This window comes from Salvelinus fontinalis, chromosome 37 (assembly GCF_029448725.1).
Source record: "Salvelinus fontinalis isolate EN_2023a chromosome 37, ASM2944872v1, whole genome shotgun sequence".
Classification (NCBI taxonomy): Eukaryota; Metazoa; Chordata; class Actinopteri; order Salmoniformes; family Salmonidae; genus Salvelinus; species Salvelinus fontinalis.
Genome location: NC_074701.1, coordinates 19,478,009 through 19,505,454, shown reverse-complemented (window position 1 = coordinate 19,505,454; position 27,446 = coordinate 19,478,009). Strand labels below are relative to the sequence as shown.

The following is a 27,446-nucleotide window of genomic DNA, read 5'->3' as shown; positions in this document are numbered from 1 at the left end:
ACTCCGAGGGCCCTCACGTCCTCCCTGTATGCCATCTCGTCGTTGTTGGTAAACAAGCCTACCACTGTAGTGTCGTCTGCAAACTTGATGATTGAGTTGGAGGCTTGCATGGCCACGCAGTCATGGATGAACAGGGAGTACAGGAGAGGGCTGAGAACACGCCCTTGTGGGGCCCCAGTGTTGAGGATCAGTGAGGTGGAGATGTTACCTACCCTCACCACCTGGGGACGGCCCATCAGGAAGTCCAGGACCCAGTTGCACAGGGCGGGGTCGAGACCCAGGGTCTCGAGCTTAATGACGAGTTTGGAGGGTACTATGGTGTTAAATGCTGAGCTGTAGTCGATGAACAGCATTCTTACATAGGTATTCCACTTGTCCAGATGGGTTAGGGTAGTGTGATTGTGATTGTGTCGTCTGTGGACCTATTGGGGCGATAAGCAAATTGGAGTGGGTCTAGGGTGTCAGGTAGGGTGGAGGTGATATGGTCCTTGACTAGTCTCTCAAAGCACTTCATGATGACAAGTGAGTGCCACGGGGCGGTAGTCATTTAGCTCAGTTACCTTAGCTTTCTTGGGAACAGGAACAATGGTGGCCCTCTTGAAGCATGTGGGAACAGCACACTGGGATAAGGATTGATTGAATATGTCCGTAAACACACCAGCCAGCTGGTCTGCGCGTGCTCTGAGGACGCGGCTGGGGATGCCGTCTGGGCCTGCAGCCTTGCGAGGGTTAACATGTTAACACAATGTTTAAATGTTTGCAATGGCTGCAGTGAAGGAGAGCCCGCAGCTTTTGGTAGCGGGCAGTGTCAGTGGCACTGTATTGTCCTCAAAGCTAGCAAAGAAGTTGTTTTAGTTTTTCTGGGAGCAAGACATCGTTGTCCGCGACGGGGCTGGTTTTTCTTTTGTAGTCCGTGATTGAGTGTAGACCCTGCCACATACCTCTCGTGTCTGAGCTGTTGAATTGCAACTCTACTTTGTTTCTATACTGATGCTTAGCTTGTTTGATTGCCTTGCGGAGGGAATAGCTACACTGTTTGTATGTCATGTTTGTTTGTTCTGTTTGTTCGGTCATGTTTCCAGTCACCTTGCCCTGATTAAAAGCAGTGGTTCGCGCTTTCGGTTTTGCGCGAATGCTGCCATCAATCCACAGTTTCTGGTTGGGGAATGTTTTAATAGACGCTGTGGGTACAACATCACCGAAGCACTTGCTAATAAACTCGCTCATCGAATCAGTGTATTCATCAATGTTGTTCGACGCTATGCGGAACATATCCCAGTCCACGTGATCGAAGCAATCTTGAAGCTTGGAATCCGATTGGTTGGACCAGCGTTGAACAGACCTGAGCACGGGTGCTTCCTGTTTTAGCTTCTGTCTATAGGCTGGGAGCAACAAAATGGAGTTGTTGTCAGCTTTTTCGAAAGGAGGGCGGGGGAGGACCTTATATGTGTCGCGTAAGTCAGAATAACAATGATCCAGGGTTTTGCCAGCCCGGGTCGGGCAATCAATAGGCTTATAAAATTTATGGAGCCTTGTTTTCAGATTAGCCTTGTTAAAATCCCCAGCTACAATAAATGCAGCCTCAGGATATGTGGTTTCCAGTTTACATAGTCAAATGAAGTTCGTTCAGGGCCGTCGATGTGTCTGCTTGGGGGGGAATATACACGACTGTGATTATGATTGAAGAGAATTTTCTTGGTAGATAATGCGGTCGGCATTTGATTGTGAGGAATTCTAAGTCAGTTGAACAAAAGGACTTGAGTTCCTGTATGTTATGATCACACCACGTCTCATTAATCATAAGGCATACAACCCCGCCCTTCTTCTTACCAGAGAGATGCTTGTTTCTGTCGGCGCGATGCGTGAAGAAACCAGGTGGATGTACCGACTCCGATAGCGTGTCTCGAGTGAGCCATGTTTCCTTGAAACAAAGAACGGTACAGTCTCTGTCTCTCTGGAAGGCAACCCTTCCAGAGAGGACATTGGCGAGTAGTATGCTCGGGAGCGGTGCGTGATGTGCCCTTCTACGGAGCCTGACCAGAAGACCGCTCCGTCTGCCCCTTCTGCGGCGCCGTTGTTTTGGGTCACCGGCTTGGATCCGATCCATTGTCCTGGGTGGTGGACCAAACAGAGGATTCGATTCGGGAAAGTCGTATTCCTGGTCGTAATGTTGACGTTGCTCTTATATCCAATAGTTCTTCCCGACTGAATGTAATAAAACCTAAGATTTCCTGGGGTAACAATGTAAGAAATAACACACACAAAAAAAAATAATACTGCATAGATTCCTAGGAACGTGAAGCGAGGCGGCCATCTCTGTCGGCGCCGGATGTTCATGAATAAAGGATGGTACCAACACATCCTCCGAGAGCAACTTCTCCCAACCAGCCAGGAACAGTTTGGTGATGAACAATGCCTTTACCAGCATGATGGAGGACCTTGCCATAAGGCAAAAGTGATAACTAAGTGGCTCGGGGAACTAAACATCGATATTTTGGGTCCATGGCCAGGAAACTCCCCAGACCTTAATCCCATTGAGATCTTGTGGTCAATCCTCAAGAGGCGGGTGGACAAACAAAACCCCACAAATTCTGACAAACTCGAAGCATTGATTATGCAAGAATGGGCATCCATCAGTCAGGATGTGGCCCAGAAGTTAATTGACAGCATGCCATGGCGGATTGCACAGGTCTTGAAAATATTGACACTCTGCATCAACTTCATGTAATTGTCAATAAAAGCCTTTGACACTTATGAAATGCTTGTAATTATTCTTCAGTATTCCATAGTAACATCTGGCACAAATATCTAAAGAACCTGAAGCAGCAAACTTTGTGGAAATTCATTTTTGTGTCATTCTCAAAACATTTGGCCATGACTGTACATCCCAGCAAACAGCCTATTTTAGTACCAAAACCGTACTTTACATATTTCTTGATATATTAGATGTTTTGGAGAAAATTAGTGGACTGCTCACCATGTGGCCATTGTTGAGAGGGGTGCAATCCCATCACCAGGTGATATTTGTAGGGGTGTGGCTTAAGACACATTCATTCTACAGTCTTTTAATGTGTGTGTTTTCAGTATTGACATCAGAAAGTGGGACATTTTTTTTAATGTTTAAAAATAAACAAAACGACTAATTAGAACGGTATCTTTCTTTCAATATAATAAGAATACTCTATGTTCTATTTGAAAATAATATATATATTTTTTAAATGCATTAATTGCTTTATTTTCAAACATGTTTAGTAGTCGGGGTTTGGGACAACCACCTTTTTAATAGAAATAGGTGTATAAACATTTACTTATTACTATATTAATTTAACAATATGTTTGCTATTGCCTTGGATTGAATTAGGTTTTTTAAAATAGTTTTTTGGGTGTGGGACTGTGGGACTACACCACTTCTTTAGAATCAACCATATACGTAATTGAGCAATACATTTGTCGCCTCCATATGAAATGAAAACACCCAGAGGTGATGGTTGTCAAACTGGGGTCTTTGTTCGGTGGTAGTGATGCTAGACCATTGCTTAATTTACCTAACTCACTTTCAAGGTAAGCAGAGATTTACACTAGATATTGTGAACTATTGCTAAAGGAAGTAATTCAGTATAGAAGCTGATGTCATTTAAGCATAGCTAATGTGGTTATTTAGGGAAGGTTGTATTGTCTAGATCTATTGGATTCTAGGATTAAGCATGTGTTAAAGCTTCCGTTTGCTCTTCTCCGGCTGTGTGTCTTGGCAGTGAACTGTAGTGGAGTGGGAGAGTAGCAGGCAGTGCGTGTGTGCGTGCATGTGCGTGTGTGTGTGTGGTTTGCTGACTGGTGTTCATTTATGGTTAGACTAACAAGGAGCAAGGAATGGCTGTAGAAGCATAGACTCTGAGGATGGGGTCTGGGAGAGTCCAGTCAGATTTCATAGTTGTGTGTGTGTGTGTGTGTGTGAACTCAGTTAATTTTGTGTTCATGTGTTTGAAACAGTGACCTATACTGGATATGACTGGTCTGTGGAAAAATTCAAAATTGAACTATTTGTTTTGCATGGCTGGATTTATTTATCTTGTAAAGTTCAGTATCAGCGTGAGATGTTTTAGGCTAGAGGATGTTATGTGAGTTTGGCGTCTCTTCTGGTTTGTTTTGTCTAGGAATGGCTTTTTTTCTCTTTCCTTGTAGTCTTGGCCAGTCAGTAAAGGGGAAGTGGCTCTTCTGAGGAGAGGATGGACACACACACACACTGGGAGGTGACTAACATTTTCCCAGTTCCTGAGTCTGCAGGAATGAGTGAAAAGTAGTCTCACGCAAATACAAGAAATGTACTCACACTCGGTTTCATTTTTTTCTCAACTTGGTTGCTTCTATCACTCTGCCTTTATCCCTCATCACTGATCATTCTCCCGTCTTTCTGTACTGTAGCTGATCGACTCATTTGCCTGGGAGATCGGGACTCTGAAGAGGGAGGTGGTGCAGAAGGCTGAGCCAGCAGAGAGGGACCCAGAGCCTGTCATACTACAGGGGTAAGTGTATGTGTTTAAAACAGACAGGCAAACTGACTAACAAAATTGTTCTTCCTGTACATCCGTTTACTCTAGTACCAGTATGATGAGCAGACTTGTTTCAGCCTCCTTCATGGGCTGATGTAGAACTAACGTTAGCTGTGCATGTAAGAGGGAGAGGAAACAGTGGAACACATTCAAACGGTGATTGTTTCCTTAAGGAAGGAGTAGAATATCCTTTCAGACCTCTGTTGCTTGTTCAAATGTAATAACAGTTGTTAAATTCATTGTTACTGGATGCTTGATAGGAATGATTGATGAGGATGATGATGATAACGAGGATGAGTGCCAGTTTGAGTAACGTTGACTAAAGTTCCACTGTAATTCCCTGTGTCCACCAGCAGGTGTGGATAGTGTACTCTGGTCATTCACGTAGTGGAGTTTCATCATGTTATTGTGTTGACAGGATGTCAGAGGGATCTGACAGTGGAAAGAGTATAAGAGTATAGGATTTTCAAAGTGAACACCAAGCATATTTGTGTAAATTAGATTATGGGTTACAAAAATGGGTTACAGGTTACCTGACATTAGGTACATAATAATGACATGTAGATTATAATCAAATATACCCAGTATCGGCTTCATTTTGTAGTTTGCTAAATATTAGTGTTGAGCGATTAGTGATTTTGAGGTCGTTTCGGCTCGATTATTGCGTTTTTCTTACTGTTGTGAGTGCATACATTTTCGTACTGGTCACCTGTGGGAATTGAACCCAGAACCCCGGCGTTGCAAGTGCCATGCTCTACCAACTTATTGTGTGGGTTGAATGCTGTAACAACACAGAATAAAATAACTAATAAAAGTCCCGTGATGGTGGTGCCTGCCCATTACTGCTTATCACTTATTAACCATAATTTATTCATATTACTTTACTTTACATATTACTTTAGTTATTGTGTAAATTACATTTGTTTTATTTGATGACTTTATTATTTCATCCAACTCATCTCTATAGAGCTGCTGTCTGACAAAGTCATTATTTAGTAGTTCTTCAAAGTAAATAAGGCATACTTTTATGACTGCTGAATACTAACTATCAGTCACTTAGATCAGGGATGGGCAACGCTGATGGGGGTTCGGGCCCCCCAAAAAACAAAACTCCTAATGAGGGGCCGCAGTGGCTCGTGGGTCTGCGTACCCAGCACCCATTTCTGAAGAAGTATGAGTGGTGAGGGATACAAGCCTCAGTATGCGTGCTTGCTTTGCGTCATTTCATTGTTAGATGTTGTTGGCTACATTTGTCCTTCTACACTGAAGTACTGTTCCTCCTGTGCCATTATGCTTTTCTCAGTATTGAAATCCATTTATAACTAAGATTCATCTCATTATTACTAGTTGACTCTCATGCTAATGTATTACATTCCAGTTTTTATTATTAGTCTGTGTGTATCTATTTGTGTATGTGCACTTGTGCATGCTTGCTTTTCTGTGTGCGTGTTCGTGTGGGTATTACTATCAGGAAACATAGGATTTGAAAGGTATACTTCTAATTGTATCTCTTCCTCTCCCCATCTCTCTCCCTCTCTCAGGCTGGATGGGGAAGTGGGAGGTCTGTTCCTACAGGCTCCTCCCTGTGTTGGTGTGGGGGCACGGCTGGCTGGAGCTAGAGATTCAGGCTACGACTCGTTGCGTAGAAGGATGAGTGTGCTGGACAGGCTGGTGCAGACGCACGTTGTGTGGCTGCAGCTGGGACTTAACCATGCAGACTCCACAAGCATACTGGAACCGCAGCCCACCGGGGTGAGACCAGATACACTCAGTCATTCTAATATTATTTATTTTTTTATTCTCAAAAAAATTGATTGTGAAACAGGAGTCACTCAAGTTTTACATGGAGTTTCCATGCATAAAGCTTACACTGTTTTACAAGATAATCAATGATACAATTCTAAACTACTGTGTATTTAGATGAGATGTATCTCACCACTCAACCATTACATTTTGATCACTTATTAAAAAAAATGTTGATCCTTTATTTAACCAGAGGTCACACTGTGATTTCCCTCTCTTTTTTAAAGCTGCATAGATAGTCAACACGACATAAAACATCTCACATAGATGTTCAACACAACATAAAATAGCTCACATAGATGGTCAACATAAAACAGCTCACATAGATGTTCAACATAAAACAGCTCACATAGATGTTCAACATAAAACACCTCACATAGATGTTCAACATAAAACAGCTCACACAGATGTTCAATATAAAACAGCTCACATAGATGTTCAACACAACATAAAACAGCTCACATAGATGTTCAACATAAAACAGCTCACATAGATGTTCAACATAAAACAGCTCACATAGATGTTCAACACAACATTAAACAGCTCACATAGATGGTCAACACAACATAAAACATCTCACATAGATGTTCAACACAACATTAAACAGCTCACATAGATGTTCAACATAAAACAGCTCACATAGATGGTCAACACAACATAAAACATCTCACATAGATGTTCAACACAACATAAAACATCTCACATAGATGGTCAACACAACATAAAACATCTCACATAGATGGTCAACACGACATAAAACATCTCACATAGATGGTCAACACAACATAAAACATCTCACATAGATGGTCAACACAACATAAAACATCTCACATAGATGGTCAACACGACAAAAAACATCTCACACGGCTGTTTCATTCCATTTTTAAAGAGCAGAGCCATTTATTTGACAGCCATTTCCGTGTAGGTAATAGGAGGAATACAGAAACAAGTTTTAGGTGCATCAGTTACTTGACCCTACCATTAAACTCCTATTCATGCAACAACAACCTCACAATACGCAAAGACACCTTGACAATCTCACACAATGGAGGACTAATGGAGACATATACTTTCGAAGTATCTGATATTCTGCATTTCAACTTTTTTATTGTTGTCTGTGTTTCTCAAGTTGCTTTTTTACCCTGGCTGCAGACGTTTCTGGTGAGGAAGTCGACTACCTTGCAGAGGAAGGTGATCTCTCTGCGTATGCATCAGGACTCTGAGACACCCGTCAAAGACTTCCCTGTGAAGGAGAGTCAATACAGTAAGCACCTGGCCTATTCATTCCCATCGACTATGGAGCTTTATCATCCAAATGTATCCTGCAAATACCTGTGGTTATTATAAGCTTATTCTCAACACAAAAAAAGAAAGAACAATTTCCCTCTGATCATTTGAATATTCTATTCTAATCTATTCCTTTTGCTCTGTGCATTTCCCCTTGGGTTTTTCACCCTCCTGAATCAACACCAGTGCTGAGTGTTGCTGTCACAGTTTACCGCTGTCTAGTACAATATGTGACGTCATCCTGGGCCTCAACATTCTCTTCTCTCTTTCTACTTACATGTGGAAGACATTTCAGTTTAATGCATTCAACTGACTAGGTATCCCCCTTTCACTTCACTTTCCCTACTCCGAGGTCAATGCCGAGAGCATTTGGAGTTTCCCAAAAACCTATTTCATAATACTTACCTAGTGAAAGTAGTTATGTAGTTAAGAGTCACACAAAAGCTAACCTTTAACAAGGCTTAATATAGCCACATCTTGTTGATGTTCTTGAAGTGAATAGAATAATCTTATTAGGCTATTTGTTGGGTGTGTTATCCCAGAAAATGTCTCACCAGGGATTTTTGCCTTTCTTTACTAATGCGATGTAGCCTGGTAAGTCTGATGGCCTGTTGCAGCTTGTAAATGCACCAAATGCCTACTAGGTGTAGGCACACCCACTCAGCCATGCCAGCATGCCAAGAAAACAGACTTACCCTTCTGCAAATATGTGAGCAACAGTTAGCTACTCTCATGATAATGCTAGTGGTGTGTGTGTATATAGTATGACATAGTAGTTCCCAAGTGAAAACATCACTCCAACTCCCTTCTCCCATCTAGGAATATTGCCATGCTTTTGTTCGGATTATGCAAGTACAGCCTTGCTCCTGATTTTGAAGTTCCCTAAATATAAATGTATCCCTTCACAGCATTCTCCTTGGAGGGATCGGGCCTCGGGTTCGCAGACCTGTTCCGTCTTGTGGCCTTCTGCTGTATCAGCAGGTACACACACACACACACACACACACACACACACACACACACACACACACACATACCTCAAGAAACACTACCTTTCTCATCCTAGTTATTAACCACATATTCCTTTTGAAGAGGAACACATGGACCCCAGAAGTTACTGAAAGAACCATGCTTCAGTTGAAGTACAGAGAATGGCATTTACTGGCTACCTCATCACTTCATGTTGTTGCACTGAGACTATTGCTCTGTTTTCTTAGAAAGCTAACCATGTCAGTCGAGTCTGAAGTATAACAATTCTAATTACAAATTGAACAAACTCAAGGCTTTTCAAACAATACTATTAAAGCTTGGCTAAAACTTGGAGGTTGAGCTTGATTGAAAACACATTCTTGTCTGGTGGTGGTGAATGGCACCATGTCAAGGTCACAAATCAATGGGGGTGGAAAGCAGGAAGTGTCGATGAGGAAGAAAACAGGCCTTGAACTGTCTGTAGCTTGTGTTTACGTATAGAGACTGGAACAAAACTGCAAACAAAACATAAGGGGTCAAAGATATCATGAACTTTGTACAGTATGATTTCAACTGAGTGCATGGCTCAAAGTTCTCAAATCGGTTCAGAATTTTTTGTATTTTATTAGGATCCCCATTTAGCTGTTGCAGAAGCTATCTTCCTAGGGTCCACACAATACATGAAACAGGACATAATACATCAAATGAATAGACAAGAACAACTCAAGGACAGAATTACATTTTTTTTTTTAATTAAAGGCACACGTAGCCTACATATCAATGCATACACACAAATTATCTAGGTCAAATAGGGGAGAGGCGTTGTGAGGTGTTGATTTATCTGTTTTTTTAAACCAGGTTTGTTGTTTATTTGAGCAATATGAGATGGAACGGAGTTCCATGCAATAATGGCTCTATATAATACTGTACGCTTTCTTGAATTTTTCTGGATTTGGGGACTGTGAAAAGACCCCTGGTAGCATGTCTGGTGGGGGGGGGGTGTGTGTGTGTGTGTGTGTGTGTGTGTGTGTGTGTGTGTGTGTGTGTGTGTGTGTGTGTGTGTGTGTGTGTGTGTGTGTGTGTCGGAGCTGTGTGTGTCGGAGCTGTGTGTGTCGGAGCTGTGTGTGTCGGAGCTGTGTGTGTCGGAGCTGTGTGTGTCGGAGCTGTGTGTGTCGGAGCTGTGTGTGTCGGAGCTGTGTGTGTCGGAGCTGTGTGTGTCGGAGCTGTGTGTGTCGGAGCTGTGTGTGTCGGAGCTGTGTGTGTCGGAGCTGTGTGTGTCGGAGCTGTGTGTGTCGGAGCTGTGTGTGTCGGAGCTGTGTGTGTCGGAGCTGTGTGTGTCGGAGCTGTGTGTGTCGGAGCTGTGTGTGTCGGAGCTGTGTGTGTCGGAGCTGTGTGTGTCGGAGCTGTGTGTGTCGGAGCTGTGTGTGTCGGAGCTGTGTGTGTCGGAGCTGTGTGTGTCGGAGCTGTGTGTGTCGGAGCTGTGTGTGTCGGAGCTGTGTGTGTCGGAGCTGTGTGTGTCGGAGCTGTGTGTGTCGGAGCTGTGTGTGTCGGAGCTGTGTGTGTCAGAGCTGTGTGTGTCAGAGCTGTGTGTGTCAGAGCTGTGTGTGTCAGAGCTGTGTGTAAGTTGCCTATGAAAACAATTTGGGATTCAACACATTAATGTTTCTTATGAAAAGAAGTGATGCAGTCAGTCTCTCCTCAACTCTTAGCCAAGAGAGACTGGCATGCATAGTATTTATATCAGCCCTCTGATTACATTGAAGAGCAAGATGTGCCGCTCTGTTCTGGGCCAGCTGCTGCTTAACTAGGTATTTCCTTGCAGCACTCGACCACATGACTGGACAATAATCAAGATTAGACAAAACTAGAGCCTGCAGAACTTGTTTTTTGGAGTGTGGTGTCAAAAAAGCAGAGCATCTCTTTATTACAGACAGACCTCTCCCCGTCTTTACAACCATTGAATCAATTTGTTTTGACCTTGACAGTTTACAATCTAAGGTAACACCAAGTAACTTGTTAAACAGCCATACCACCTATTACCAGATTCAGCTGAGGTCTAGAACTTATGGAATGATTTGTACCAAATACAATTCTCTTAGTTTTAAAGATGTTCAGGACCAGTTTATTATTGGCCACCCATTCCAAAACAGACTGCAACCCTTTGTTAAGGGTTTCAGTGACTTCATTAGCTGTGTTTGCTGATGCATACATGTGTATGGTTGAATCATCAGCATACATGGACACACATGCTTTGTTTAATGCCAGGTCATTAGTAAAAATAGAAAAGAGTAGAGGGCCTAGAGTGCTGCCCTGCGGTACACCACACTTTACATCTTTGACATTATAGAAGCTTCCATTAAAGAAAACCCTCAGTTCTATTAGATATATAGCTCTGAATCCACAATATGGCAGAGGTTGAAAAGCCATAACGCTTATGTTTTTTCAACAACAGGTTGTGGTCAATATCAAAGGCTGCACTGAAATCTAAAAGTACAGCTCCCACAATCTTATCAATTTCTTTCAATCATCAGTCATTTGTGTCAGTGCAGTGCATGTTGAGTACCCTTCTCTATAAGCATGCTGAAAGTATGTTGTTAATATGTTTACAGAGAAATAGCATTGTATTTGGTCAAACACCATTTTTTCCCCAACAGTTTGCTCAGAGCTAGCAGAAAGCTTATAGGTCTACTGTTACAACCAGTAAAGGCGCTTTACCACTCTTTGGTAGCGGAATTACTTTGGCTTCCCTTCAGGCCTGAGGATAAGGACTTTCCTTCTAGGCTCAGATTAAATATATGACAGCCTATGACAAAATAGCAGCCTTATTCTGCTCTTGGAATGATGTTGGTTACATTTTTTTCCCATGATAATGTAAATTAGAGCTTAGTAAATGTGCACTTCAGACGCATAAGTTATCTGAGACACAGGAAGAAACAGGGTGGGGTGCTGAGCCTCTTGGCCTGTGTGTCTGTCTGGCTCTCTATCTCTTGCTCTGTGTGTGTGTGTCCACTCCTTCTCTCTCCAGCCCAAGGAACCACACATGGGACAAACACTAGTTAGGGAAGGGCTGTTTGGTCACCCCAATTAAATGACTCACTGCAGTGACAGTGATTAATTTCCTATTTCTTACTCTCACTCCATTTTCTTTTTGTCTTTCTTTCTCACTCAATTTCATCTCACATATTGACTCTGTCTGCCTCTCTCTCTCTTAGGGATGTCTTGCCATTCACCCTAAAGCTTCCTGAAGCCATCTCTGCAGCCAGGACACCAACAGACTTGGAGGAGGTGGCCAAGCTAGGAGTAGGTGAGTGTCCACTAGACTGATACTGTGCGTTTGTATTGATAATGCATGTCTGAAGTATGCAGATTAAAAGTGTAGCCTAACTTTGTATCTGGATGGTCATTGACTGCCTGCTAGTTGACTGTAGTGGCTTTAGAAAAGTATTGTTACTACCTTAGGTCTAATCTGTTCTGTTTAAAACCAAGCTTTTTTTCCTCGGTGTTCTCGTAAATCACATTTAACCACATTCTCCAAGTTAAACTAGTAAAAGCCCAAAGTGACATGGCTCAATGAGTCACCCATAAGAACAATGCCTCTGAGCCCCAAATCAGTGCTGCTCAGCTGGGCACATAATCTGGAGAGCACTGGGACTCTGGAGCCCCTGAGTAGGCCTCACTGGGGTATTAAACCTCAGACTCTGTCATGAACCGCTCTCTGTGCCAAAGCCGTGATGTCACTTTGCCTGGCTGCATCTGAAAGAGTTGATATACAGTATAGGCATATACTAGCCTCTGCAAAGACACTGCTTTGATCACACCCCTCCTTTGGTGTGGTTTCGAGTGATCTTCACACACAACAGCCCCACTGTTTATTTTTCCCTATGATCAATGTTAGCAGACTGCATTGAGACTTGAACAATGATTGTGTGTGTGTGTGTGGACGTAGATGAGCGTCAGTGAAGGTTCACATGGATTTTAATGACATTCATATAGGTGACCATGCTGGAGATGAGCTGTCGCGTCACTGAAATGTGGCTTTGGACAGAACAAAAGACACCAGTGCTGAGTTCTGACGTCTGGAACGGTAACCGCACCTGTGACGTGGGTCTGATTCAATACAATGGGGATGTGTCCATCTATGCTTCAGAGAAAGTCAACTCTTTCATTCTGTCGGTTTCTATTCAACCCTTTGTCAGAAGATGAGGTTGATTGAAAAAGTACACAGTAGCTGGACGTACTAGCAAGGCTTGATAAAGAAGTTTTTTCAAGCAGCGAACCATTAGCTGAGATTTCTGTCTTTACCAAGAGGCTAAACTTTGGCCAAGAATGAATTCACTTTGTCTGTCATCTGTCTGAATTTCAGGTTTCCTCCCCTCATTGTCCTCAGCTCACCCTAGATTTTCCCAGCTGCCAGTTTTAGACAAAGACATTTCCCCCATTAGGCCACACCCTCAGTGTCTCAGGGCAGTGTTCAGGATGAAAAAATGTACTGCATCGTTCAATTAAATGTAAACAGTGATGTTCTGAACGACTAGTTGAAAAACTGGGAGGGGTTGTGGTTTGGGGAACACTCCGCTGCCCTTTAAATACCTCACTTATTGCTTCAATCCACACGTACCTCAGTCTGTTCAAGAACACTGAAGAATGTTTTGGGGAAACGTTCATTACAAACCAACAAGCAACATAGCAAATGTTTAATCAAACTGAACTCAACCCAGGTGTGTTACCTGGGATACAGGGTTTCTGTTGCAACCAGTTTAAGCCTTGCCTCCCCACATCCCACCACATCAAAGTTATTGTTAACACTTTGTGGATAAATGTGTGACATTTTGCTCCAAGACAAGTGATTTTGCCTCTATTATTTTATGTTTGGAACAGATAACTTTCAACAATAATATTTTCCAGAACCCAACAAATACCCCCGAGTGTCCTAAAATAGTGTGATGGTCCGTGTTATCACTCTTAAAGGCACAGCGGAGTCAAAATGTGATTTTCTTGTTTAGCTCCTGTTTTGAGCACATCATTTAAACATATGCTGAGGGTATGACACTAAATGTTCCAGGGCTAATGTTTTTATAATTGGTGTTTTGAGGGAACCAAATAAAATGTTGAAGGATATCATTACTTTTTTGACTTTTTGTCTCCATTTTCCCTGAATTAAGTCTTATGGGGCCAGGAGAGGCTGTCATCGCTTGTTTTGTTTCAAAAGCCACTGCTAGCTTGAGCTAGATTAACCACAAACCATAGGGATAGTGGCAAGCTCACCGTGTTCAAAATTGCAAAACAAATCAACTCAAATACTTAGTTTGAAGTTACTTAGAGGTGAATTGGCCACAACATTTGAACATGGCGAGCTTGCCCCTATCACTTCAATTGTTTTGTTTTTTTGGCTTATTGTTTTCTAAAGTTAGCTCAAGATAAGTGACTTTTGAAACAAGATATCCTGGAGTCATAGAAACATTAAATATTGTCTGGCTAATTAAGTTTGAAGACGTTTGCTATAGAGGGAGTCTTTGTACTTAACGTTTGCTCTTTTTTTTTTAAGCTGTAAATTTTGTTCAAGGTGCAACAAAATATTGATTATTGAATTACATTTGCTCTAGTTTAGTCTTATGAATCACTTAAATTGTGTAGAAATGCAGGTAATTAGCTTTAGGTGGAGAAAATCAATTCTGGGTGTGTACCCCCTAACAGGTTTGGTCTCCACCCCACCTATAAAACCAATGTTCACCCCAGAAAGTAACCGTGAAAAGTGCAAGAGCTGCCAAAATGGAAGAATAACAAAAACAGCAGAGGAAAAATAAGTCTTGAAGGAGGAATGGGGCAGGAAAAACTGACGGAGAGCTGGCGAGCGAGAAACGGGGGGAGGAGAGAGTGCTCTGTTGACAGTCCGCCCCCATGCACTCGTTATCATGTGTGAGTCATAACAGTCTGTGTGTGTGAGAGACATGACAACGAGGCTTCAGACTGGACGGCAGTGTGCTCTAGAGGTCTCTCACACTAGTAAACTAAAATCAGAGCTGGTCTTTGTCTGCTGATGTGAGAACAGTAAGTCCATGTTTCTCTGGTTTTACATTGTGATGTGACTTTGGCTGAATCTGGTACGGCTTTGTCTTTTATTGTTCTAGAGTCTCTGCGTTGGCTCTGTCTAGTACAGCTCTGTAGTATATGCTCTTCAGTTGGACCTGTCTCTTCTTGCAGTAGGTTAGTTCTGTCATATGCTGCTTTTCGACTGCAACACCAGTGTTACACTAGTGTATACGCCCTTATGTTATACTAGGGACATTGTGTTTCCGTAGCTAGGGCTGACTGTGAGGACTTTTGAAGGGCCGAATCAACAACCTCTGCATAATCAAAACCGTTGCTTTGTGAGAAGTTGTTCACAGTTAGCCTCTTATGAAAGCTGAAACCTACTAGTGGCCTGGCTTTGGCCCCAAGTAAGAGAAGGTCCGCCGGAGCCAATGTCCAGTGGTACTCGGGTCCTGGCCCGCGTAGATGGAACAGAAAATTCGGAGCCTTTTGAGTAAAACACTGGGGTAAATCCTGTATGGAAATGCACCAATAGTGTCTTTGGTTGGTACATGGCTTTGGTTGCTAAGTTGGTGGCTGTGTTGAGTAGTGACCAGCGCTGATCTTTCTAAGTCTTCTATGGTTATATCATACTGATTTGGAATGTTATTGTGTTGCTGTTATGTAGACTGGTATGGTTGTACTTATTTGCAACAATGTGTTAATATGCCTTTGTATTAATACTGTAATGTAGGCATTGGCAACGTGGTATGATGACAGTAGGTTAATTGACTCGATGGTCTAATGTCTGTGTATTGGCATTGTTTTATTAGCATACTTTTCAGTTACTACGTTGTTATTATCAGGTTATTGTAGCCTCTGTGTTAATGTAGAACATCACTGCATGTTACTTTGTACATTACAGTATTATGCTATCCTAATGTTGCTCTGTAGTGTAATATCAGAATGACTGACTCCTGCAGCATTTGACCAGTCATGTTATTGTGAGATAGGGCAATATTGAAATAATGTAGGCATAAAATTGGCATGATGTTAGTGTTATCTTACTATTGCTGAGCGATTTTAGGTTTTTAGACAACTAATTGAGCAACGTCAGTTCCATTATTTGAATTCCATTTCATTGTTTTTTTCAGTGAGCTCAATGCGCACATTGCACAGTTTCTCCACTCCAAAATACTCAGCAATTTACACACAATACCCCATAAAAACAAAGCGAAAACAGGTTTTAAGAAATGTATTAAAATTACAAATTAAATACATAACTATTCAGACCCTTTGCTATGAGTTTTGAAATTGAGCTCAGGTCCATCCTGTTTCCATTGATCATCCTTGATGTTTCTACAACTTGATTGGAGTCCACCTGTTGCAAATTCAATGGATTGGACATGATTTGGACACCACACACCTGTCCATATAAGGTCCCACAGTTGACAGTACATGTCAGAGCAAAAACCAAGACACGAGGTCGAAGGTATTGAATTGTCTGTAGAGCTCAGAGACAGGATTGTGTCGAGGCACAGATCTGGGGAAGGGTACCAAAAAATGTCTGCAGCATTGAAGGTTCCCAAGAACACAGTGGCCGCCATCATTCTTAAATGGAAGAAGTTTGGAACAACCATCTCTGCAACACTCCACCAATCAGGCCTTTATGGTAAAGTGGCCAGACCGAAGCCACTCCTCAGTAAAAAGCACATGACAGCTTGCTTGGAGTTTGCCAAAAGGCACATAAAGGACTCTGACCATGTGAAAGAAGATTATCTGGTCTGATGAAACCAAGATTGAACTCTTTGGTCTCAATGCCAAGCGTCACGTCTGAAGGAAACCTGGCACTCACAGCATTATTCTGCCACCACCATGCTTCACCGTAGGGATGTTTTTCAGCGGCAGGGACTGGGAAACTAGTTAGAATCGAGGAAAAGATGAACGAAGCAAAGTACAGAGAGATCCTTGATGAAAACCTGTTCCAGGGCGCCCAGGACCTCAAACTGGGGCAAAGGTTCACCTTCCAACAGGACAACGACCCTACGCACACAGCCAAGACAAAACAGGAGTGGCTTCGGGATAAGTCTCTGAATGCCCTTGAGTGGCCCAGCCAGAGCACGGACTTGAATCCGATCGAACATCTCTGGCGAGACCTGAAAAATAGCTGTGCAGAGACGCTCCCCATCCAACCTGCGAGGATCTGCAGAGAAGAATGGGAGAAACTCCCCAAATACAGGTGTGCCAAGTTTGTAGTGTCATACCCAAGAAGAGAGGCTGTAATCACTCCCTAAGGTGCTTCAACAAAGTAAAGAGTCTGAATGCTTATATAAATGTTATTTCAGGTTTTTTTTTAACTGTTTTTGCTTTGTCATTATGGGGTATTGTGTGTAGATTGAGAAAAGAAATCTGAATCCATTTTAGAATAAGATGTGCAATGTAGTAGGGAGTTATAGTTTCCAACAGGCCAATATTTTATATAATTCCCACAGAAAACGTGGTAATTAACTACAATGACCATAATCTATTGCGCTCCTACTTGTCTGTTTCTTTTATGCCTGCTACGTTAGATTAGTGTGTGGGGGGCAGACACGGAGAGGGAGAGAACAGAGAGAAGAATGCGCCACAGAGCAGCTGCTTCATTTCTCCCCGGGAAAATACATGATCTAAGTGATTGAATGTTGGTATAAAAGTATGCCTTATTTACTTTGAAGAACTACTAAATAGTGACTTTGTCAGACAGCAGCTCTATAGAGATGTTGAGTTGGATGAAATAATAGTCATCAAATAAAACAAATGTCATTTACACAATAACTGAAATATTTTATTAAAGTGATTTGAATAAATGATGGTTAAGTGATAAGCAGTAATGGGAAGCCACTACTATCATCTGATTTTTGTTAATTGTTTTAGTCTGTGTTACAGCATTCAACCCACATAATGCATAGTAGGCTTGTCTGGATACCAACATTTTACAAATGACACGATACCAGGCCAAGTATCACAATACCAAGTAGTTTCACATTGAATTTAACTTCACAGTTTTCAGTGTATAATAGAATACTGTACAGACTGGCTGATTTGCTCATATTTGCTAAGGCCTACCAGTTACTTGGCTGGAGGAATGGGAGGTAGGAATTGAAAGATTAGTGGAATCTGTGTGGGTAGCTGGACAGGTAGGATGACTGACAGTGAAGGTGAACAGGTGGTCACGTGTCAGGTGACAGAGGAATGGATGAGAATGAGGCAGGAATTCCTTTAACCATAAAGTGGTATATTTACTGAGTAGTCTGTGCTGCATAACAAAGGAAACAAAATAACATGTATCCAATCAAATTCATAATCACAAAGATCAAATCATAACAATCATTCATTATTAACATCATTTAGGGAATTCAACAATCCAGTTCATTAAGAAGTCAATAGTAATCACCTGTGAGTCATTTAGGCTCTTAACTATTTATCATAAATCATGAAAGAATACAAACAGTGAATGGTTATTCAATCTATAATCCCCTTTAGTTTGATATCAAAGTCGATCAGTTAGCGAACAATGATGTTTCTCATTTCACCCTTTCCATTGTCTTCATGTGTACATGTAATTCATTTCAGTACATATTAACCATATCGATTGCATAATTGGCCTATGATGATCCGTAGGGCTATGATCATTGACCATTCACATTACACAATATGTTTGAAGCTCCCCCCCTTAAGCCGCGCTCCGCGGTGATAACTATAAACAATAACTGATGGCCCACTCTCCCTATCGCAACAGATAGTTCAGATGAAAGGTAACAGAGTCGGTGGACTTACGTGGATTCATGGACGCACAGAACTTCTGGAGCAGACGGAGTTAAGGAAGAGAAAGCAGCGAGATCAGGCGATGCCGTTTTCCTCCTTTTATGTGGATGAGATCTGTCGGTCATTGCCACCTGACCTAACTAAAGCCGCCCCTGGCCCAGCTGAGTAAGTGGCCATGAATTAAAGGATTATTCCTCCAACTCCATGGGCCTTTTCTACAGCCACCTTGGAAATTTGTTAAATTCCACACTCCTCAAAAAGGCTCATTGCTCCCCGTCCTCTGTCATCTCAGGGAGAGGAACTAGTCGAGCAACTGGCCGGATATATGGCCGGTTCTTTACCTGGATCTCCACAGATCTAACGTGACTATCGGTCCCAGGCATGGTCTTAGTGATACATCCCACCGGCCAGGAGGCTCGAGGCAGCTGAGCTGAGGGTCTCCGCCATTTCTCTCTGTGCTGTAGACTTGGTAGGTAATCCCGAATGAATCGGGCCCAGAAATGGTCAGCCAAGATCTGGCTGTGTCGCCACCGGCGTCTGCCAACGAGATTGGTATCAACATACATTGCTTGAGGAAGTGACGCATCTCGGCGTCCCATCAAGAGCATATTCGGTGTAACCGGATCGGGGTCAGCGATATCTGCAGAGAGATATCCCAAGGGTTTGGAGTTCAATATCCCTTCCACCTCTATCAGGACGGTCCGCAAGACCGTTTCAGTGACAGTTTGGTCCCCCAGGACGACTCGTAAGGCCATCTTTACAGATTTGATCTTTCGCTCCCATGTTCCTCCAAAATGAGGAGCTCCTGGAGGGTTAAATTTGAATTAGATTTGTTGGTCCATCAGCTGATCCTGGAGGCTGGGTTCCATGGCTTGGAAAGCTTCCTCCAACCTGGCTTCTCCTGCCTTGAAGTTTGTGCCTCTGTCAGCCAGGATCTCGTAGGGTTTCCCCCGTCGGGAGATAAACCGCCGTAGGGCCATGAGGAAGGCTTCAGTATCCAAACTCTCCAGTAGGTCCAGGTGGACACACCTAGTTGTCAAACACTTGAATAGAATGCCCCAGCGCTTTTCCACTCGACGACCTAGCTTGATCGTCAAGGGGCCAAAGCAATCTACTCCTGTTAACCAAAAGGGTGGTTTGAGAAGGCGCAAGTGAGCAGGGGGTAAATCTGCCATTTTGGGCACAGTGGCTCCGGCCCGCCATCTGACATTCTACGCAGGCGTATTGGTGCTTACGAATGGCTCCTCGTCCTCCAAGTATCCAGTACTTCTGTCTCATCTCCCCATAGACCCTCTCTTGCCCTGGGTGGAGAAGCCTCTCATCATAACTCTTGATGAGGAGCATGGTAAAAGGGTGTCTGGAGTCAAGGATAATTGGGTGGATAGCAACGGGGTCCAAAACGGCAGATTTACCCCCTACTCGCTGTATACATGGATAATGATCTGCATGTCATTATATGCATGTATAAGGGGAAAACACTGCATCAAACCTTCTTTACTCTTCAGTTAACACACACACACTCTCTCCCTCACTCTCATATACACACACACCACTCTATCTCCCACCAATACATACACTGCTCCCAACTTTTAAAACGATAGGCTCAAAACAGAATTGAAGGAGCACCAGAAAGAAATAGATTTTTGGTTTAGTTTAGGCTTACATTCGGCCCATATGAATCCTACCTTTTGAAGCACATCAGATTCTTTTCCTTTCTTCCTGTCAATCAAATTTGCCTAAACCTACTGTCAAGTTACCCGGTTTTTAGCTAGAACAACATTGTTTGTTATCAAACCAGTAATTGGCGACCCGCGATTAGTTTAAAACGGCCCACGACATGGTTTGTGAAATTATGTAAAATGCGTGCGAATCACGGTAGGAGAAAAAAGGCATCTCCGGTAATATGGGTGATATTTGTTTTAACCGTTTAGACTAGACAAGTCGTTTTATTCGCTGTAAAGCTGCAAGCATGCCTTTCACGAAGCCGTGCTCCATTTCCCCTCTGACACTGAGGCTGCATCACGGGGGAACTTGCAAAGTCTCCTCAGACTGGTCTGTGCTCTTCGTTATAACAGACTCATCAGGGTCTGCATCCCCGCTCGCCATCAGTACTAAATTATATATTTTTAAAACTGATGGAGGAATCGACACAGATGGCTCCCGAGTGGCACAGCGGTCTAAGGCACTGCATCTCAGTGCAAGAGGTGTCCCTGGTTCGAATCCAGGCTGTATCATATCCGGCCGTGATTGGGAGTCCCATAGGGTGGCGCACAATTGGCCCAGCGTCGTCTGGGTTTGAACGGGGTAGGCCGTCGTTGTAAATAAGAATTTGTTCTTAACTGACTTGCCTAGTTAAATACAGGTTAAAAAAAGAGTGGACGGAGAGAAGCAGGTGAGTGAGGGCTGGTAGGGGATGGGGCTGGCTGATTACAGCTGCCATGTTATATGAACATTAAAGCGAAATGGATATTATTAGACCTGTGCATATTAGAGACTAATGGCTGTTGCTTAAATTCAACTGGATTTATAAACCAAACTGACTTTCTAAACATTTTATTACAGGCACCAGCGGGTTCTTTAGACTGGTAGGGCTGGAAAAAGTTGGTAGTATCATATGAAACGGTACTGCGGTATTCTAAAATGTTTGTATCATGACGTTTTGGTACCGTGATATTACCGTGGTACGGTTATACCGTGCAACACTAATGCATAGTGCATTTAATGTTTAAAAAACTTATGGAAATAGAAAACAGATTTTTTTTATATATATAAAAACAATTATAATCGAACCGACGTCAAAAAGCACTAATCCCTCAGCGCTATATCTTTCAGTAATGTTGCTGTTGTAGTGTCTGACTGTTCTGATTGTCTCTCTCCTGTCTCTGCCCTGCAGGCTTCTGGGACTCTGAGCATTGCTGCAGGAGCAAGAGTTCTGTCTCCCGGTTGTCCGGGACAACCATCCAGGACCAATCACCCAGCCCCCTGGTCACCCGCACCCCGTCCCAGCTTGAGTGTTCCCAGTCCAACGGGGCTCTCTGCTTCATCAACCCCCTCTTCCTGAAGATTCACAACCCAGAGGGGGGCAACCACACCACTCCCTCCTCCACCAGCCACTACAACAACCCCCACCACCTAAACAACAATAGTACTACAACAACTACAGCAACAACGGTACAAGTTCAACAGCACTGTACCAGCAACCCAGAGCAACTTATCAACTGCACAAACAGCTCTCAACCCCCTAGCAACAGCCCTCAGAGTCCTAGCCCTGGTAACATCCCCCAGCATCATAACAACAGTGTGAGCCAGGCTAAGAGCGTGTCCCGCCCACCACCGCCTCGCCCCCCACCTCCCCACTGTGCCCCACGTCGCCCTGCCCCTCCTCGACGCCAGTGCAGCATGCCTGAGAAGATATCCTGGATCAACCCCCCCAAAGAGAAGGACAGGGTGGGAGAGGAGAAGAAAGGAGGAGAAAGAGAGAAGGGCAGTAGCCTTCTCTCCCGCCTGGGCTCCTCTCTCAGCATCAGTCCATCCTCTTCTTTCCTCTTATCCTCCCCTCCTAAGAAGCTCAGCATCAGTGCCCCCATCTCTATCCCCTTGTCCCTCTCCTCCTCTCCAAGTAGGCCGAAACCCACGCCGCCAAGCGACGTCGACTGCCATCTTGCTCTCGATGACCAGACTATTGAGAACGCCATTTCTCTCAGTCTGGCTAAGCTGTCACTGAGAAACGCCACCACCCCTGACGACAACACAGAGGGAAACAGTCCGTCCACTCAAGACCCAGCCCCCTCCCGTCGAGAGGAAGGAAGAGGAGGAAGAGGGGACAGTGTGCAGCGCCTGAGCGACATGAGCCTTTCCACCGAATCCTCTGCCGACTCACTAGATTTTTCCCAGGGCTTCTTCCCCCCACTCCCTGAACCCAGCCCCCCCACCACCAACAACCTTGTCCTGCCCCCCCTCACCCACCCCTACAGCAGCATGGAGGAAGATGACGATGATGAAGACGAAGCAGACTTCGGCGGGAGCATGGAGAGCGACCAAGACCAGGACCTGACCATCACCCCTCCCGGGCTGCGCACCAAACGGCGAGCCAGCGCCGGGGCCATGGTCATCCAGCGGGCCCTCAGGGGCCACCTCCGTAAGATGAGTGGGGTGTTCAACTCGCTGATGACCCCAGAGAAACGGGCCATACGGAGAGTCCTGGAGCTGTCGAGGGATAAGGGCTCTTACTTCGGCTGCCTGGTGCAGGACTACTTGAGCTTCCTGCAGGAGGGAGGCGGCAGCCAGGCCTGGCAGTGCCACGCATCAGGACTGGAGTTGCTGCAGACGCTACGCCAGTTCATCACCCAGATGAAGAGCTACCTGCGGCAGAGCTCTGAGCTGGAGCCCCCCATCGAGTCACTCATCCCAGAGGACCAGATCGGTGAGTAGCAAGGGGTGTGTAAGAATGTGTGGGTTTTTACTGTTATACAACATTTGTGCATCTATTGGACATCACACCAGTCAATGTTGGTTAACCGTTGCATAAAAGTTGATCGTTTGCTAGATGTTACAGTAAAAATGTACGTTGAACTTGTTAGGAAGTTGTTCCATCGTCATCTCTGAAATGGTTCATATTTGACATTGAAACAACCAAATGACTAAAGAAAATCATAAACCGTCATATCTGAAAATATGCCAACTGGACAATACAATGTATGCCTATAGCCAGGGCGAGAGCAGCTCAGTATGCAAGTCTGTGTGTGAGGTGGCGGTTTTGGTCAGCATGATTACAGTTCTTTGGAATGCATCTCAGAATAGAGGTTGTGGTCGGTGAAGCACCAGGAGTTGAGTTACAGACAAACCGGTTAACCAATGGGATACAAGAGATTGTGATACTTTATTGCTAGTGAGACAACAGTGCTAGCATTTAGATAGGGTTATTTTTGGCCTTTATGACACACTGGCATGTCAAACACCTGCCCAGGGGAGGGGCTTAGAGAAAGGCCATGGTATTCATGTGTGGGAGTTATTGGGATTAGAAACTGGCCCAAATGTAAACAGTGAAAACACATGTTTCAGCCAGAGAGGATCCTTCTGTGAACTAACCTGTTCCCACTGGTCCTTTTCAAAGTTGGCAGAGGAAGAAGACAATATACCATAGAGCTGTGAGGCAGTAACACACATGGGAGTTGTATTTGATCCTTACAAAACCATTCTCCTGTTTTACTGTGTGTCAGGAGCAATCATCAAAGAGATGGCTCTCTTTAAGACAAAGACAACTAATCCAAGGATTTCATACATCACGATTCGTTTTCTTGCAGTGTTTGGTAATCGGAATTGTTACGCAATGTTTTTGTTGCAGCAGAAAGTGTTTTCAGTTTAGCTGAATTAATTGCCTCTCCAGATGTGCTTCAGTTGGCTGTTTGCCAAGTAAGCAAACTTCTCCCGCTCGACCATCACTTCTCTTCTCTTTCTATCCTTCTCCAACTCTCCCACTTCCAATCACAGACAGAGCCTTTGTTGCAAACCGCTAAATCTCTCCCTCTTTTTCTATCCCTTTCTGTGTTGACAGCATTTGCATTTGTCTGTGGGTGTATGAGGCAAGAGCATGGAGAGAGAGAGGGACGAAGAGGAAGGGGGGAGAATGGCACCCTTGTGTCTCCTTAAATTAACCCACTTGGCAGTTTTTCCTTCTTTTGGCTTCATTGCTATGCTCAGTGCCAAGTTGAGCAACAAGTTGTTTTGAAGCTCTGTTTATAGGCCTGTAAGGAGTTTGTGGAAGGGAGACTCTATTGCCCAATTCCGACTCCACCCCTAGACCCTAAGCACTTCATGTAGATCTGAAAGAATTGGACAGACATTTGCGATGGCTTGCTCCACATGGCCCTCTGTTAGGCTAGGTGGAAATTTCCCCATATGAACACCATTAATTTAGGACTCACAAGTACTATGTAGCGGCTAGGGGTACATTTTTCTATAGATAAAAAACAATAGGGACATGAAGGGGGAAGATTGGGGGCTGTTGGAAATGTACGAGGGTAGCCTATCTTCAGGCAGAGTACTCACGAGGAAGTAAACAGAGTCCATATCAGCTGCAGCCCTGAATTTGGCGACAGCTCAGATTGGATGACCTTGCCATACCTCTAGATTACAGGGCTATTTTTACACACTGTGACTTTTGGGGAAATGTGACAAGAATAGTGTGAGCTATTAGAGATCTATTCAAAGTTGTGTTGAGAGCTATAGTGAATATACTGTCAGGGGATTACTGTTTGCGCTGTGAGTGTGCACCCGTGTTTGCCTCTGTGACGCACATTGAGGCAATCTGTCACTATGTGGCGGCATGATGGCGCTGGAAAGGTGTGGGATGTGAGAATGGATTCACTTCTCGTCTGTCTGTCCCTTCCTCCACCCGGTTCACGTGCAAGCTCTGCAGGGAGGATGTGTTGAGTGAGATTGTGGGTGAGGGAGGTTGTTTTGATGAGGAGATGTGTATTTGAAGCGGAAGTGGCCCTCAGTACGTACCGTGAGTTTGCGTGTCTGTTAAGTGGCTTAATGGGAAATAAGTGTGTGACCATGGCTGATGAAAAGTCCCTCCTAAGTGGGATAGCTCCTCTGTGTCCCCTCTCACACCACTCATCAAACTCCCACTTACTCACATTGACCTCTGACTTTTCTAAAGACCACCTGCTCATCCAGCATGTACTCATCTAGCATGTGTTGTAAGCCATACAGTGAGTTTAACAACTGCATTCAGGGATGCAAACTAGTCACCTTTCGGCGAATTTCGCCGTTTTGAATCCAAAATAGGTGACCTACGTGATTCGGGTAGATCCGATGAGAAAAGTTGGGGGGATCACTACTGGCTGTAAGCAAACGAGTGATGGGCGTTTTGGAGCTATACTGGCTGTATCCAAGGCTCAGCCAATGGTTCACATAACAGAATGCAGCGCAGCAAGCGACTGAAGAGAGAAGTGACAACCAATTTGCTAGTTACAGCATCAGCATGCGCTCTGGAAAGACAGCAGAGAGTAGAAAGGCAGTTACAGCAGCGAGTCCCCTGAACAATAACGAAGAGGTAACGTTAGGTGCGAAGCCTGACCACGGAGACGGGGGTGAGAAGGTGATGAAGCGTACTTCATGAGCTGTAACCGAAAAATAACTGCCATTTGGAAAGTTTGAGGTGAGGGAGAAAGTGTGGTGGACAAGTATTAGCATTGTTAAGAATCTTGCTAGATAAGTTGGGTCGAATTCTCCGTTAGCTAGCCAGAGGAATGTTGAGCAACATTAGCCAACTCATCTGATCAAATAATTGAGTTTATGGTGTGAAAATTAGCTTGCTAATAAAGTCAGACAGCTAACGTTAGCTAGCTAGCTAACGTTACAACATCAGATGAGCAAACATTAGTAACCTAAACAATTCGCTATAGTAGTGTAACGACCCTGGGTTTATAAGCGCGGATATCGACTCTGCCACTTGAGCATGCTTTTGTGTCACAGTCGATAGAGCGCTGGACTTCAGGCTACAAGGTCGAGGGTTCGAGACCTGCTCCCTGCCTGTTTCATTACAGTATTAACTGGTATACGACCCCTTGCATTCAAGTTATAACGCGTTAGTTGCTTACTGGACCCTGGCAATCTGTGAAATGTTAACTAGCTAACGAATTAATCACCATGAACTAATGTTTCCCTCTACAGTAACTTATGTGGTTCATTTTCAGAATGAGAGAATTAGGTGAAAATGAGGCGTTGCTTGTTAAACAAGTGGATTCAGGGATCAAGTGTAACTGGGCCTGGCTTAAACTGGATGCCACTATAGAGGTGAAAGGAACACAACACACTTTCCCTCTTTCTCACTTTTGCTGGCACATTGTAGAACAGATGTCCTCAGGCAGAAAGTGTATAATGTGCAGTGTAGCCCAAAGATATTGTTTTTGTTGTGTTGAAATTGAACTTGACAGTAATGTGTGTGTGTGTGTGTGTGTGTGTGTGTGTGTGTGTGTGTGTGTGTGTGTGTGTGTGTGTGTGTGTGTGTGTGTGTGTGTGTGTGTGTGTGTGTGTGTGTGTGTGTGTGTGTGTGTGTGTGTGTGTGTGTGTGTGTGAGAGAGAGAGAATTTTTTTTTTTTACTCATTTTTTTGAACCCAAGTGCAGTATTTATGTGTGTGTTCTATTATAAAGGCTATCATGGCTAACTGTAATATTAGTGTATTGTTTTTTCCTCAAGACCTTGAGTGTCATTTGCAGTAAAGTCTAGGCAACAAATAACATTGGATTGCTTTCTTTAAAATTTTTAGCTGTGAGTTAGGTTCACATTAACCACCTTTTATTTTACACACAGACTGATCATGTAGATTATATTCTTTGTTTAACTTCACTAGGGTAGGGGGCAGCATTCTGAATTTTGGATGAAAAGCGTGCCCAAATTAAACTGCCTGCTACTCGGCCATAAAAGCTAGAATATGCATATAATTAGTATATTTGCATAGAAAACACTGTGTTTCTAAAACTGTTTGAATGATGTCTGTGAGTTTAACTTCTCTAGGATATGTGGGACGCTAACGTCCCACTTGGCCAAAAGCCAGTAAAAATGCAGAGCGCCAAATTCAAATATATTACTATAAAAATCAAACTTTCATGAAATCACACACAAAAGACACCAAATTAAAGCTACATTTGTTGTGAATCCAGCCAACATGTCTGATTTCAGAAAGGATTTACAGCGAAAGCACCAAAGCACACCAAACGATTATGTTAGGTCAGTACATAGCCACAGAAAAACACAGCCATTTTTCCAGCCAAAAAGAGGAGTGGCTGTGTGTTTCTGTGACCTTGGCTCTGACCTAACATAATCGTTTGGTGTGCATTCGTCGTAAAGCCTTTTTGAAATCGGACACTGTGGCTGGATTTACAACAAGTGTATCTTTAAAATGGTGTAAAATACCTGTATGTTTGAGGAATATTAATTATGAGATTTCTGTTGTTTTGAATTTGGCGCCCTGCAGTTTCACTGGCTGTTGACGAGGTGGGACGCTAGTACATACCCT

The 27,446-nt window shown here is 43.7% G+C and overlaps 1 protein-coding gene across 2 annotated transcripts in view; it reads left to right on the top strand.

Moving 5' to 3' along the window:
* rin2a (Ras and Rab interactor 2a) overlaps positions 1-27,446 on the top strand; it is a 66,998-nt gene that overhangs the window by 31,027 nt on the left and 8,525 nt on the right. Inside the window, exons 1-7 of one of the 2 annotated variants that reach the window (XM_055902351.1) lie at positions 4,149-4,247; positions 4,420-4,520; positions 6,089-6,299; positions 7,503-7,614; positions 8,546-8,618; positions 11,819-11,910; positions 21,313-22,842. In XM_055902351.1, the coding sequence (XP_055758326.1) occupies positions 4,224-4,247; positions 4,420-4,520; positions 6,089-6,299; positions 7,503-7,614; positions 8,546-8,618; positions 11,819-11,910; positions 21,313-22,842 (2,143 nt within the window). In that variant the 5' untranslated portion in view covers positions 4,149-4,223. Of the gene's footprint in view, positions 1-4,148; positions 4,248-4,419; positions 4,521-6,088; positions 6,300-7,502; positions 7,615-8,545; positions 8,619-11,818; positions 11,911-21,312; positions 22,843-27,446 lie in introns of those variants that run through there. The other variant, XM_055902350.1, reaches the window with a different exon arrangement.